We start from the raw sequence: 14,908 nt of genomic DNA, 5'->3' as shown, positions 1-14,908 counted from the left end.
CCATCTTGCTTCACGTAAGGGGTTCGTAGTGTGTGCAACAACCCGGTATTAATCTGAACCGTCCAGGTCGACGATAACACCGCTCGGTTATCCCGATAGTACGGAACGGGCTGCCCAAGCGGCTCGTGTCCGGAGTCGACCTGCGGCGAGGTACGATCGCCCGGTTTACCATCCGCGTGGGTACTTAGGTAGGTCGAGTTTGGAGAACAACCCTATCCTACACGGGTGGCCGATTGGCACGATTGTGGTGAGGTCGAAAGGCCCACCCGTGACTAGCTCCCGGCGTTGTTCCGAGAGGGTCACGACAGAATTGTCCGTCCAGTGGGCGACGTGCTGCGATTCGAGTTACATGGCCATTCGCACGCCGACGGGCGCGAATTCGCAACAATATATACACGAGCTGAAGTACCCGGGAATACCCGGGAAATTTGCCCTATTTTCCTCACGCAATTAGACTGAGGCATTAGTTGTATGGAGAAAATTAGGAAGGCTTCATTTATTCCTCAGATTTATGGAAGGAAGGCTTTCCTCATTCCTCATGCTGCCGTAATCCTCAGAGAGGTCATAGTTGAAGGCGGCCTTGAGCCACTCAATGTTTCTAGCAGCAGTGGAAACTGTCCTTGATGTCCTGCCAAAACCCGGACCAAGAAAGCTGGAACGTGAGTTTTGTGCTTCTCTCGCCCGTCGGTGTGACGCTCTATTTGCAGTTAGGCGACGCTCTCTCTCTGCAGCCGACTGCTTGCCTGGCTCGTTTATGAGCAGATATATCAGCAGTAAGACGACTCTCTCTCGCTCTCTCTCTCTCTGCAGCTGACTCCACTTGCCTGGCTCTTTCATGAGCAGATCGATCAGCAGTTAGCTGTTGCCGTGCGCGTGCAGTTCAAGAATTCAAATAACAGGAGGAGAACGTGTATGTTTAAAAAGTCAACGAATACAAACATTTTGTTTTTCAAAAAACCCTAGCGTTTTTAACCATGAATCATTTTGTTACGATTAATACGCCGGCGCACTATTCGAAAGGCTTTTTTTTTTAATGGGAATTTTTTATTTTTTTAATATATATATATATACTTTTTTTCAATTTTTTTTTTTCATTTTTATGGAGAGCCACTTTGCACATCCTGGAGCTGAATGTTAGTTCTATATATGTGTAAAGTTTCATCAAGATCGGTTCACTGGTCTAGAAGCTTATTCGTTACAAAAAAAAAGCACACGGACAGACAGAAGGACTGCCATTTATATAGTAGATATAATACACTCTACTGGTCAAAAGCTTAAGAACACCCCCATTTTTGAGTTTTTACTGAAATTGAAGCAGTTTCATATTTCAATGGACTCTGAAATTAAAGAATAGAACAAATAAACAATTGCAGATAAAAAAAGAAATCATGGAATCGTTGAGTTGAACAAAATTTAATCGAAAATTTTGACTCATCAAAGTAGCCAACTTTTACAGATATAACAGCCGAACATTCTCGTGGCATTCTTCCTGCAATGGAAATCAAATATTGTTCGGAAAGTTCTTCCCAACACTGTTGCAGAAGTTCTCACAAATGTGTTGCACTTGTAGGTTGCTTTGCTTTCACCCTTCTGTCCAGTTCATCCCAAACCAGCTCGATGGGGTTTAAGTCTGGAGACTGTGTTGGCCATTCCATTATTTGAAGCCTACCATCTTGTTCTTTTCTTCCAAGGTAGTTCTCACATCGCCTGGAGGTATGTTTTGAGTCGTTGTCTTGCTGTAGGATGAACCCCTGATCAACTAGGCATAGACCAGAGGGTATTGCATGGCGCTGCAAAATGCTGTGGAAGCCCTTTTGGTTCAGGGTGCCAGTCACTCTGTGCAAGTTGCCGACTCTAGATCCAGGAAAACAGCCCCAGATGATCGCGCTTCCTTGTCCCGTTTGACAGTTGGCGTCACACACTGAGGAACCATCCTTTCGCTTACTCGACGGCGTACAAAGACCCTGCGTGATGAACGGAAGATTTCAAATTTTGATTCATCGGTCCATAAGACCTTCTTCCAGTTTTCAGTAGTCCACTGGCGGTGCTTCATGGCCCAGGCAAGTCTCTTTTTCTTATTTTGCTATCCTTGCAATGGCTTTCTTACTGCCACCCGACCTGTCAAACCTGCAGCTCGAAGTCTTCACTTCACAGTTGAAACATAGACTTCCTTACTTCGACCAGTGTTAAGCTGTGCTTGAAGCTGCTGTCCTGTAAGCCACCTATCACGCAAGCTGTTGACTCTCAGAAACTTGTCTTCCGATTGTGTTGTGGCTTTGGGTCTGCCAGACCTCTTCCTGTCAGAGTTTCCTCCAGTTTCCAAGTGCCTTTTGATGGTGAAGGTAACTGTACTCACTGACACCTTGGCTTGCTTTGCAATTTCTCCAAAGGAAAAACCAACACTTTTAAGGGTTACTAGACGACCAGTGAACCCATTGGGTTCCCGTTGTGACAGAGGTTGATGGAAAAAAATTATTTCAAGAAATAAAAAAGATAGCTCCAGCGAACGATACCGTGAAGGTTGTTTGCATTGATCAAATTCTCCCGAAGAGTAATTGACTGAATCGGGAATTGATTTTTTAAATAATTTTTTTTCGTTGCCCGATTTGAACGAAACTTGATACTGCGCACCGCAGGAGAATGATGAGCAAGGTGGCCCTAAAATTTTTGTGCTATCGTGTACTGTTTTGGCTGTATTTCAGGCACATACATACATGATGAGAGTTTTAGTAATATAAACATAGATAGATAATGGTTTGTCGGTCTTCTTTTGCTAATTGTCTTTTTCTCGCCATTATGATAGCAATATACTCCTTCCTGCAGTGCAATATTGTCCAAATAATGCTTCAGAGGGCGTAGCAACAGTCTGTTCCAACACTGCTTTTATACAGACAGAGGGTTTGTAACTAATCAACAAAAGTTGGGACACCTGTCGGAATTGTTTGCATCAACTTTCAAGGCTTAATTTACTTCCATTGCTGCAGAACAGCTGCAATTGCTAACCCATTACTTGTTCCCTGAAATTTACATTATTTTTCAGTTTTTGGTAACCTAAACTTCTTTTTTTTAACCTCTGGCAGTTTACCGCTTAGCTTTGTACCATTTCAGGTTATTGACTGGACTTGAACGGCTTAAATTTCAGTAAAAACTGAAAAATGGGGGTGTTCTAAAACTTTTCACCGGTAGTGTACATGTGTGTGTATATATATATATATATACATATATATATATATATATATATATATACATATATACATATATACATATATACATATATACATATATACATATACATACATACATACATATATACATATACATACATACATATACATACATACATATACATACATACATACACGAGCGCTGCCCGGGTTCTTTTTGAATGAATTTAATCTTCTATACATATGTCTGACGCGAGCACAGTATCAGTTCCCTATTGGGCCATGGCAGTCATAGGCTAAGGGGGTTGGTGAGGGGGAAACACACCCCCTAACCCCCCCCAGCCGAGGAGCCTTGCCACACAGCCTAGAACCTTCCCTGGGCCCATCCTGACATTTTTGTTGCAGTGGTTAACTCCTATCTGTCACCTTTCAGGAGATTAGCGCGTGCAGACAAACAAACAAACACACAAGCAAAAACTTTAAACGAGAACGGGCACTCAGTAGAGTGCATACCTTTGCCAACGCTACATTTTGCCCCCCCCCTCCAGAAACCGTTGATTGTGAGGGTATTTAATCTCATACCACATCTGCCATCTCATATGTGTTATGATGGCTTAAAAACATTAAATTTCCTGCTGTTTGACACTGATTCACGTACATTGAACAATTTCTGTATGAACTCCCTGACCTTTTTGGGTGTCGGTGTCAAGTCAATCTGATGACAACTGGTCACATTATAAGAAATTATTTTCTGGCATTTTAGGGGCATTTAGCACACACGGAGTTTCTGTTTTTCTCAATAAAAGTTATTTATTGTGAACAAACAAACATTCATTGTACAAAAATGACGATCTTGACCTTTTCATGACCTCGACCTTGACCTTTGTACTCTTAATTTTGTAATTGGTATTAGAGTGTGGGGAACAGAACAGTCAACATTTTGGTGTTGATTTCATGCAAATCGGATAAGAATTGACCGTGTTATGACTAAAACCACACATTTTGCAATGTCGTGACCCCCCCTGACCTTTGACTCCCAACCGCTATTAAGTCATTGTGTCATGTCACATATCACAAGATGGGGCATTGAATTCTGAACATTTTGGCATTAGTTGCATGCAAATTGGATACAAATTGATCGCGCTATGGTAAAAAGACGATTTTGACCTTGACCTTTGACCCGATCGCTCCCAAAATCCAATCAAATGGTCCTCGGATATAAAACCAATCATCCCACCAAATTTACTGCGATTCAGTTCAATACTTTTGGAGTTATGCGAATAACAAACAAACAAAGAAACACACATATTCACAAATAAATAAATAAATACACAGCAATGAAAACATAACCTTCGCAACAAAGTTTGCGAAGGTAAAAAATCATATGTTAGATATATTGTATATGGCGTTGGCCCCATGTCAATCGGCTGAACTTGAAAAATTAACGTTACGAAATCAGGTGATGTCATAATTCGGAAACCGGAAGTCGGAAGTACAATTCTTTTACATCGGGACACTCCCGGGTACATGTTCTGTCAGCATGTGAAGTTTGGTGAGGATCAGTCCAGTACTTTTCGTGTGCATAGGTCACAGAGAAACACACTTTCAACTATATATATATATATATATATATATATATATATATATATATATATATATATATATATATATATATATATATATATATATATATATATACACATATATATACACATATATATATATATACACATACATATTGTTACGGATCTGGAAACCATTTGCATTCAACATACAGATGTCCCAAAAGTCAGTTATGTCATTTAAAGTATGTGTGTTGTCAGATCCCCTTCCTTTTGTCTCGTGGGAGAATCAAAGGCGTGCGTTACGATTTCTTTTTAGTTAGGTTATTAAATCTTTACATCCAACGAACCCTCCAACAAGCCATCTAACAACCATCCCATCTGCATGATCCCTCGGCCCATCACGATCCACCACCAACCAGCTTCCTTCTTGCACCCTGACAATGCCAAGGCAAGATCTCGCGGTTCCAGTTTCTCAGCTCCCACGAACGTTCACCAAGGCCCCTCCCCACTGAGGGAGGTCCATAAATTCCCAAGCACTCTCTGAGGCAGGGGTCTTTTTGGGGTCTTGGAGAGTTTTTGGTTGTTTTTTGGGGGGTTGTTTTGAAGGGGTTGTCACGAAAGGGGTTACGAAGGGGTGGTAACAGTGGTTGTTACGAGGGCTGTCACGAGGGTTGAGCAGAAGGTCGTCGAGGCGGTGAACGTGTCTGTGCTGGCCCTCTACAAGGAAGGAAAGAGCGACCCCGACCCCCCTCCATGGACCCCTGCCATTCACCACCCGAGCTCCTCCACGAACCTCGAGTCCCACACGTGCGGCTGGGGACCAAACCAGCGACCAGTCAGATTCCGCAGCACAGAGTACCCCCTTTCTCCGACGGCCAGGTACCCAACCAAACTCTGACCCCCAGCTTGTCTCTCTCCTCAGCTGCGAGCGTCCAATAAAGAACTCTGGGTTTCTTTTCATTTGTGTGTGTGTCTGCGTGTGGGCCCGTCTTAAAGTAGAACTGAATAAGTGTTTTTGGATCATTGTAAATACTTCTTGCATATTCAGTTAAGTCTTGCTTTGTGTCTTCATTTACTGTAAATAACACTTGTTAGAAATGTTCCCAGTTCGTTTTTGTCCCTTCTTGAATTGGTCCAGCATGGTTCGGATCTGAGTTTAGGCGGGGTTTTACCCCCAATAATCCGTTCATTCCAGCCGGAACGGCTTTGGCAGTTTCCGCTCAGCTGCACCCGAACCGGAGTTGGTAGTTGAACTCTACCATAGTCGGTAGATTGACCCGGTTCGAGCAAGACGTGCCGAGGGCGTGGTTTCCCCGGTAGTCGAAAATGCGTAGTTATTTAGGTAAATTGGTTATAGACAAATAGACCCTACACTACGCGGTTGAAATATTGGCGACCACGGTCGGTTAAACGACCCGCCGGCTCGCAGAGTTATCTGAGCGACGGCCTACAATTCCGGGGAGTTTGGTGGGAGACGATGCAAGCTTTCCCCACCTAGTGGTCGTTCTCGCCACCGACCCCCAGCCCACAAATATATATATATACACATATATATATATATATATATATATGTATATATATATATATATACATATACATATATATATACATATACATATACATATACATATACATATACACACACATACATCTTCCTTTCCCATATGTTTATCCTCTCTGGTTGTGCACAGTTGTCCCATTACCCCACTGTCAATTTAACCTTGCCCTTCCATGAGCTCTTATAGGGAAAACTCCAAAACAAAACACACAACAATCATAAACTTTACAAAATCAAAAGAACCAAAATATGACTTTCGAAAAATCTTTCAAAAAAAAAAAAAAAAAAAAAAAAAAACCTCGGATATGAGGAAAGTGCATAGGTGCATGGGCACCAGATAATTGGTTGCGTTCTGATAACGGACCAACGAACGGGTGACAAAACCCTTCCAAAAAAAGCTTGTTTTTGCTCAACATGTGCAATTTATCATATGTTGGGTCATTGCAGTACCGACAGTGGTGGTTCAAACCAATGCAGAAGTATATGGAAATGCCCAACCTTAGACAGGAGAACTTTGACAGCGCCGGTGTGTCCTTCGTAAACTGCAGCAAGGAGGGGGGAGATTCCATGCTTGTCAAATGCCTGTAAGAGGACATTTCAAAGGGAGTTGGAGGGAAGGTGATGAAGACAGCAATGGAAAAAGGGAAAGGCGGGGGGGGGGGGTAAAAATCAGGATGTGCGATAATCATCAGGCTACCAGATGGAGGCTACATGGTGTATATTACAATCATTCATTGCCCTGAACCCCCTTCAGAAGACCCATTTGATGCAAATAACTTCTTTTAATGAACTGTACACACATCAAGGCTCATGGAAGAGCTACATTCCAGAGGTCAAAAGGTTAAAGCAGAAAGAGGGGAAATAACCAACACAGAAGAACCAGTGTGGGAACAGGGGAGCGGTGAGTCGAGGAGGAGACATTGTAAAATTTATTCCATTTCCAATATCAGAATTCAGCACAGAGTGTGGATCGCACATTGATCTCAAAAGAGCTCTGCAGATCATTTTCATTTAGTCAAAATTTGTACAGAAATCATTGTCGTTGCGGCCTTGTTGCTTCCAACTCAAGCCAAACGTTTGGCATAAAATCAGCATTTTTTTAACAGCTAAAGGCCAATGACAAAATATAACGAAAGCCGACCTAGTTTTCTTTTTCGACTTCCAAACGACAAAAAACAACTTCGCAGTTCAAGGACAAGGGGTAACATTTTAAAACTAGAGAGTTCAAAGAACACCTTACCCAATGCAGTGTTCAGAAACAAGGACATGGTGCGGGGTCTGCGTGCAGCAAATTTGATTGGTCGAGATGACGTAAAATGCCGTAATATTTTGTCCAAGTACTGCTAAACGGAAAGGTTTTGAAAATCGTGCCAAAAAGGCAATTCATGTTCTCCAGTGTTCAAGAATATAATCAATTGAAATAAAACAAAGATGTTAAAGGTTGTAAAAATATATATATATATATATGTATTTTTTTTTTTTTTAACGGCAGTTTACAGACATTGGTGCAGCATCTTTTACACCACCTCATTTAGCATGTTCCATTAGTTATTTATGCCTGTTGCCTGTGTCGTTTAAGACATCCTTAAAAACAGTAAGTTTCCTGGTTGGAATGACTTTATATTTTGTTTGACTGCCAAACAGGCAGAGTAAGTAAATAAATAAAAAAACAAAAATCTCACTCCTCTGCACATGCACGATCAGGACGAATTCAGAACCAAAGTACTGCTAAACTACAGATTCGTTTTCCGATTCATGTTCAAACTAGAAAGGCACTTTACAACGTCGCAACGTCACCAGATATGCCTCCGCCCACATTATTACAAACTACTTGTGCCAAATGTAATTTAAATCCCAAAACCCAGATTAAAACATAAATAATTCTGGCTGCCAGAACATGTGTCCAATCACGTTGAAATCTAAAACATATTGTTGCCTTTTTGAGAAACCGCTATTGCAAATGTGCACTCACGACACGTAGGTCCTCGAGCGTAGTTATTTCCATAATAAATGTTGAGAATTGTCCCTCACCTTTAGATGGGTCAGTGGGTTCCAAACTGCGGTGGAATGGGTACATTAGGATTCACCACATATTTTTATTTTGTACATGGAAGGGTGTCGGCAAGGCGTTGGCGGCAATTTGATGCATGTGCGCACCGATCCCTTCCTATCGTATGTATATATATATATATATATATATATATATATATATATATATATATATATATATATATATATATATATATATATATATATATATATATATATATATATATATATATATATATATATATATATATCTCCAGTACACAAACTTTCATTTAATACAGACTGTAGTTTTGACACAATCTCTTCCCACACGCACATGAGGAAATCAAGACATTAAGAAGAGTTACATAACCTCAAACTCCCCCACTCTAAAGGAGATCCCTCATCCCACAACCTTTAACCCCATTGTAAATCTTCGTGATGACTATCACGTGCCCGGGCAATGTTTGGTCAGCATTGACATGAGAGAAATCGGCTTCGTTTGTTTCCACATAATTGTTCTTGCGCGCCTCAAACCAGCCGAATGCTCGCTCGCCTGAAGCGGTGGCAAGCGAGGTCCGACTCTTACGACAACCAAAAGGCCCGACAGAGGACTCGCTGCAAAAAGTCGAATGGGTGGGGCTCGGGAGAAGGAACGCTAATCTGCGCACAGGTCCCGCCCAATGGCGCACACATCCTCGAAGCTTCCCGGCCAGCCTTAGAAAAGAGCAAACCTCGGAGCGGTCGCTCATGGCTCATTTTATTTGCTCGACTTTCAGCAGTCGTTCGCGGACACCCCGAGGCACGACGTCAATGGGCACCAGACTCTGTTCCCTGAGGTCGTGCTGCGGGTTCTTGGTATTTTGGCTCCTTTGGTTTGTACCCCACGAACTGTCATCACAAGCGAGGAGCCAAGGATGCGAGGAGGTGGGCAGAGCCAAGCCGATTCATGGGACCGAAACCAAGCCACACTACAGACACATCTGGTAGGATCTCACACTGAGGCTATCACCTCACACATCGTTTCTGCTGCACCTATCAGTTTTCCTTTTCAAATACACTTGCAGTGCCGCACGCGCACACACGAACAGAAATGACTTCTCAACGCACCCTCGACCTGAGTGTTTCTTCCCACCTCTCTCCCTCAGCGTTGAATAGCAGTTGTGAATGCTGGGCTCATGTACTGTGTTAATTGTAGGTAAGGCACTTGTTAAGTTTGCTCTTTGTCCCTTTTCTCTTTCTCTGACCTCATTGCTGTAGAAATTGCTTAACCCTCATCTCTTTCTGTGCCATTAAAATCCTTATGTTCTCCCCCACACCACCATTTTTCCTGCTCCTCACTTGTGTAAATAAAACTGTTCTTGTTGAATCGATTTCCGATCTGTCTGTGTCCATCTTTTCCACCATTGGTCTAGCACTGTCCACACAGGTAGCTTGGGAGGTTCAGATACCCGACGGTTTTGTTTGCAGGATCCGGTGTATGCTAGCGGTACAGCTCGGCCACATTCAAGATCACCAGATAAGGTAAGTCGCACGTTTGTCGAGGGTGAGTTCCCTGGTCAAGAGGCCAAGGGACCCCCAGTTAAACGATTGTTAGACGGACGGACACTGGGACTCGTGGTCGCCCGATTAACATTTGTAGTTGTGTCATAGGCATTGTAACCCACCGCGGTGATATTCGCTCCCAGCGGCATCAGGTCCGGTTTAGTTCCAGAGAACTCACCCGGACCTGAGGTAGAAGGCTTGAGCCCCGAGACTGCAACAATATATTTCACATCGATTGATAAAGCGGTTCAAGAGAAATAATTTTAAGATTTCCATTCAAACCAATATGGCTGCCAGACCATGTGACCTATTAATTATCCGTGAACAATCTGGGATCCCCAAGGCTTGGGGAATGTGGGTGAAGTTTCCCCTCTATCTGTCAAGCCGTTCTGGAGAAGATGATTCTTCAAGGTTTTAGGGTAAATCCAATGTGGCTGCCGAACCGTGACTGAGGATGTCATCAATTCACCCCCCCCCCACCCCAATACAATTTAGCCATTGATGGCCCTCAAATTTTCATACTGATCAGATAAAGCATTTGACGTACGCAATTATGACTTCACAACAAAGCCATCTACGACATATTAAAAAAAAAACTAATGATTATAATAATAATATAAAACAAACAAAGTTTCTCACATCGAGCTTCAATTCCCCCCCCCCCCCTCAATCGGTTTGGAGCTCGAGGTCCAAAGTTTTAACTTTTTCCAACATGGCTGCCACACCATGTGACCTATAACATCATAATTATAATTACAACATTCTACATGAGTAATCACACCGATGGTGAAAATTTCACACCAATCAGATAAGCGGTTGCAGAGGAAACAGAAAATTAGCATGGGCGAACAACCCGAAAACATGATGCCACTGGTAACTTCATCGGTGGAGGCAGAAAAATGACAATTTCAATCAAGTTGTTCCTTGACCATAAACTGATGTTTGTGGGCATACGGACAAAGTGAACCAATTGCTTAACCCCACTTTTCGCTGCATGCGTGCGTGGCAACGATAATTTTAGATGAAGTGAAAACATTTAAGCGTTTCTCGAAGGTATTTAGATACAAGTTGAACAATAAAATAATAATAGAAGTGTTGGGGTGGAGGTGGATGGAGAAATCGGCTGCAACAAAGAAATGTCAGTTACTTACAATTTCACTTCACACAGTATTCCAGCAGTGTTCCCAAAAATAGTGGCGTGCCAATTGACCTCGACGGGGACAAGCATGCCACGTACCAAGCTTATAAATCACCAAGAAGGTTAGCTTACAAACTTTTAAATCGTGTGTGTGTGTGTGCGTGCGTGCGTGCGTGCGTGCGTGCGTGCGTGCGTGCGTGCGTGCGTGCGTAGAGAATCACATTGATGTTTGCTCCTTTGGACAATAGAAACTCCAGCAGGTAATCGTGACCAGAGTCAGCTGCGTAGTGCAAAGGGCAACGCCCCCCAGGCAGCTCGGCATTAAGGTCGACACCCTGAAAGGAAGGGAGGCAGAAAAGGGGGAGAGCTCATAAGGCATGGGAGATTAAACTCTGAAATCAGCCTCAATGTGACAAATTGAGAGCAACAAGCATTTCAAACAAAAGTTGTTACAAAAATAAACAAACAAACAATTTTTAAAGAGCAAAATCAGCAAAAGGACAAGAGGAAGCAAACCAACAGCACAGAAAGAAATGCATTTCCTCTTCTCCTTCAAACTGCAGCACACAAAACATCCAATTATATTCAAGTCGAGGGCCAATTAAACGTCGTGATCTAAACGGTGAAGCTTTGGGGGGAAAAATAAAAAAAAGAATTGGCTCAAGCTATTGCACAACTTGATACTCGCTTGTACGTTTACTTAGCAGTACGATGCCGTCCGAGCTCACATCTTGTCCAGCATGCCCTTTCAGGACCACGCGCTCGGCCACGTGCGCTCAGTGTCACGCGCCGAGCTCGTCTGAAACTTTGTGCGGTCTCAAAATTGCCAGTCACGTGTGGATGACGATTTCAAATGCTCAGCACAGTCCCAAAGAGGATTCAAAAAAGGCAATTACAAAATTCCAAGAGGGCAGATTATATTACACAAAATTATACCGTGCAAAAACAGTCTTATCCACGACCACTCAACCCCTTACTCGCCAAATGCCCAACGGTTTATTCACACCCAGCCAAGCATTCCGAGCATTGACACATGAACACGCTACGGATTCAAAATGTATTTCACGATTCCGTGTTTTGTATCACGTTGCAATGTACTCGTCACCTTTGCCAACGAAAGTGGACGGAGGTTATGGTTTCACCCGTGTCTGTGAGCAGCATATCTCAAAAAGTAATGGACAGATTCAGACGAAACTTGGTGGACAGGTTTGTTCTGTGACAAGGACACATTGATTCGGTTTTGGTGAAGATCCAGAAACTAAAATTTAAATACCATGACAAAAAAAATAAAATAAAAAAATAAAAATAAAAAATAAAAAAAACTAAAAAAAAAAAATAAAAAACTTGCCAACTCCACTCATGGCTCGCAGACTTATTCTCCTGTCGCAGTCAACGTGTGCCCCAAAATGGAGTTCTCTTATCCCCTCTTCCTGTCCAGGCTGGAGTTCCTCAATGTAGCGTTCTGGGCCCTGTTCTTTTTCTGGTTTTCATCAATGATCTCTCCAACTCTGGAAAATCCTCTATCTCTTTGCCGACGACTCCACCCTCTGCCGTACCATCTGTCATCCCTCAGACCAGCAAGCAGCAGCTTCTTCGCTCACTGCAGATCTGGGTCAAATCACAAACCCGTCCAACATGTGGAACACGTCTTTCAATCCTGACAAATCTCACACTCTCACTATGTGTCTCCGAAAGGACCATTTGGAACCCCACCCCCCCCCCCCCTCCCAAGCGTTTCGATATCAATATTGCAGCACTCTGAGGTTCGGAGACCGGATAGGGGCGAGATCATGCCGGGTGGTTACACCTGCTATGGCTCTCGTCACTCTGATGGTTACCATGCCCAAGGAGTTGCTGTAGATGTATCCAATTAGCTGACTACCATGATAATTGAGGTAACACCAGTCAATTAGTGTATTATGAGACCAAGGATTCGTCACTACTTGGGTGTCCTTTCCCTGGTCTCTGCATTTGCTCTCTCTGAGGTTCGGAGACCAGATAGTGGTGAGATCATGGAGGGTGGTTATACCTACTACTGGTCTGGTTGCTCTGATGGTTACTATAACCAAGGGGTTGCTGTAGCTGTGTCCAATAAGCTGACTCCCATGATAATTGAGGTAACACCGGTCAACGAGCTTATGATGAGACCGAGGATTTGTCACTCCTTGGTTTTCATTTCCATGGTCTCTGTATACTCTCTGACCGAGGCGAGTGATCTCACTGTGAAGGAGACATTTTATGCCGTGCTTGAGTCTGTGGTTGATAAGTGCCCCAGATGAGATACTCTTACAGTCTTGGGGGATTTCAATGTATCGCCTGGCACCAACAGGGATGGTTATGATACATGTGTTGGTCCCCATGGGTCTGGAACTGTGAATCAGAATAGCAACAAATTCCTTGACTTTGCAAGAAGTCATGGACATAGGGTGGCCGATTCATGGTTTCAGCGCCTACAACCTCATCGCTGGACTTAGTATTCCAATGCTGGTGGTGTGGCAAAGCAGATTGACCAAGTGCTCGTTAATGGGTGATGGAGGATGATTCCGAACTACAGGGTGGACCATCGAGCTCAGTTCCTCAATAATGACAAGCTTGTTGCAGCAACTCTGAAGGTGCAGCTGAAATCAAGGAGAATGGTACCATTCCAGCCTAGATGTTGGCAAGCTCAAGGATGAGAGCAGCTGAGGAGTTTGCGAACAGGCTGAGTGTGGATTTCGGGGATCTGTGTGTTTTGAGCAATCCTGAAGAGTTGTGGAGTGCCTTAAAGACGACCATCCTCAATGTTGCCGGTGGATGTCTTGGATTCCATCAGGTGAAGAAGAACTATGTCTCCCAAGGGGCACTGGATACTATTGACCAGTCGCAGGGCCACACTTCATGGCAAGGCTGAGCTGTTCGGGGAGTTGAGGTGTAAACGTGTACGTGCGCCAAGATTGAACAAGGAGACCTATCTGCAAGGAATCTGTAAAGAGAATCACCTATGGTCAAGCGATTCTCATCCTGCTTTCAGAGGAATTTGTGCATTGCATCCCTCCAAGACAGTCCTTCGGTATACTGCGTTTAGAGCAGAGTGTGTTGGGCTCTTGACAGAGGAATCTGAGGTGAAAGCCAGCTAAGCTGGTTACGTTGAGTGGCGGTACACGGCTGACCCCCCCCCCCCCCAGCTGTTGAGTTGGATGTCAGAGGTGAAAATATCCCTATTGCTGACCCTCCAATCAACTGTGAACCACCTTTGTTTGTAGAAACACAGCTCGGTGAACCAGATGAAGGAGTAAAGCTCATGGGAACTGTGGCATCCATGCTGAACTTCTCAAGGCAGTGAAAATGCTGCACTTGTGTTGTTGCATGCAGTTCTGCGCTATGTTTGGAACACAGGTATCATCCCAACTGACTGGAAGAGGGGCCTTGTTGTCACTCACTGGAAAGGGAAGGGCGATTGCCAGGACCGCAACAGCTACCTCGGAGTGACGCTGCTCTCAGCGCCAGGCAAGGTCTTTTGTCGAATAATTATTGATGGGATTCGCCACCAATCAGTTCATCTAATTCTAATCAGTTCATCCTCGTCACACACCCAACACGCCCGCCAAATTTCATCCAAATCCGTCCACAACTTTTTGAGATATCCTGCAAACAGACAGGGGTGAAAACATAACTTCCTTCCACCTTCGGTGGCAGACGTAATGAAAATATATATATATATATATATATATATATATATATATATATATATATATATATATATATATATATATATATATAGTGGTTTCGCCGGCGAGTCGCCACGAACACGACTCTCGATGGAGCAGTGGGGCCGCCTCGGCTCGATCGCCCGGAATTACAGATCGCCGGCCTGGAGAAGTCCGAGGTTGGCGGGTTCTGGTTATTTTGGACCAAAATACGCCAATGGGTA

General features: G+C 43.5%; 1 protein-coding gene across 1 annotated transcript in view; it reads right to left on the bottom strand.

Moving 5' to 3' along the window:
* NUP160 (nucleoporin 160) overlaps positions 1-14,908 on the bottom strand; it is a 100,667-nt gene that overhangs the window by 13,792 nt on the left and 71,967 nt on the right. Inside the window, exons 35-36 of the mRNA XM_085855278.1 lie at positions 11,220-11,333; positions 6,786-6,869 (exon numbers count right to left, since the gene is read on the bottom strand). Of these exons, the coding sequence (XP_085711404.1) occupies positions 6,786-6,869; positions 11,220-11,333 (198 nt within the window). The remainder of the gene's footprint in view (positions 1-6,785; positions 6,870-11,219; positions 11,334-14,908) is intronic.

This window comes from Eptatretus burgeri, chromosome 14, assembly GCF_056783735.1.
Source record: "Eptatretus burgeri isolate ZD-2024b chromosome 14, Ebu_testis_v1, whole genome shotgun sequence".
Classification (NCBI taxonomy): Eukaryota; Metazoa; Chordata; class Myxini; order Myxiniformes; family Myxinidae; genus Eptatretus; species Eptatretus burgeri.
The sequence above is the reverse complement of the archived record's forward strand: the minus strand, read 5'-3'. Positions and strand labels throughout refer to the sequence as shown.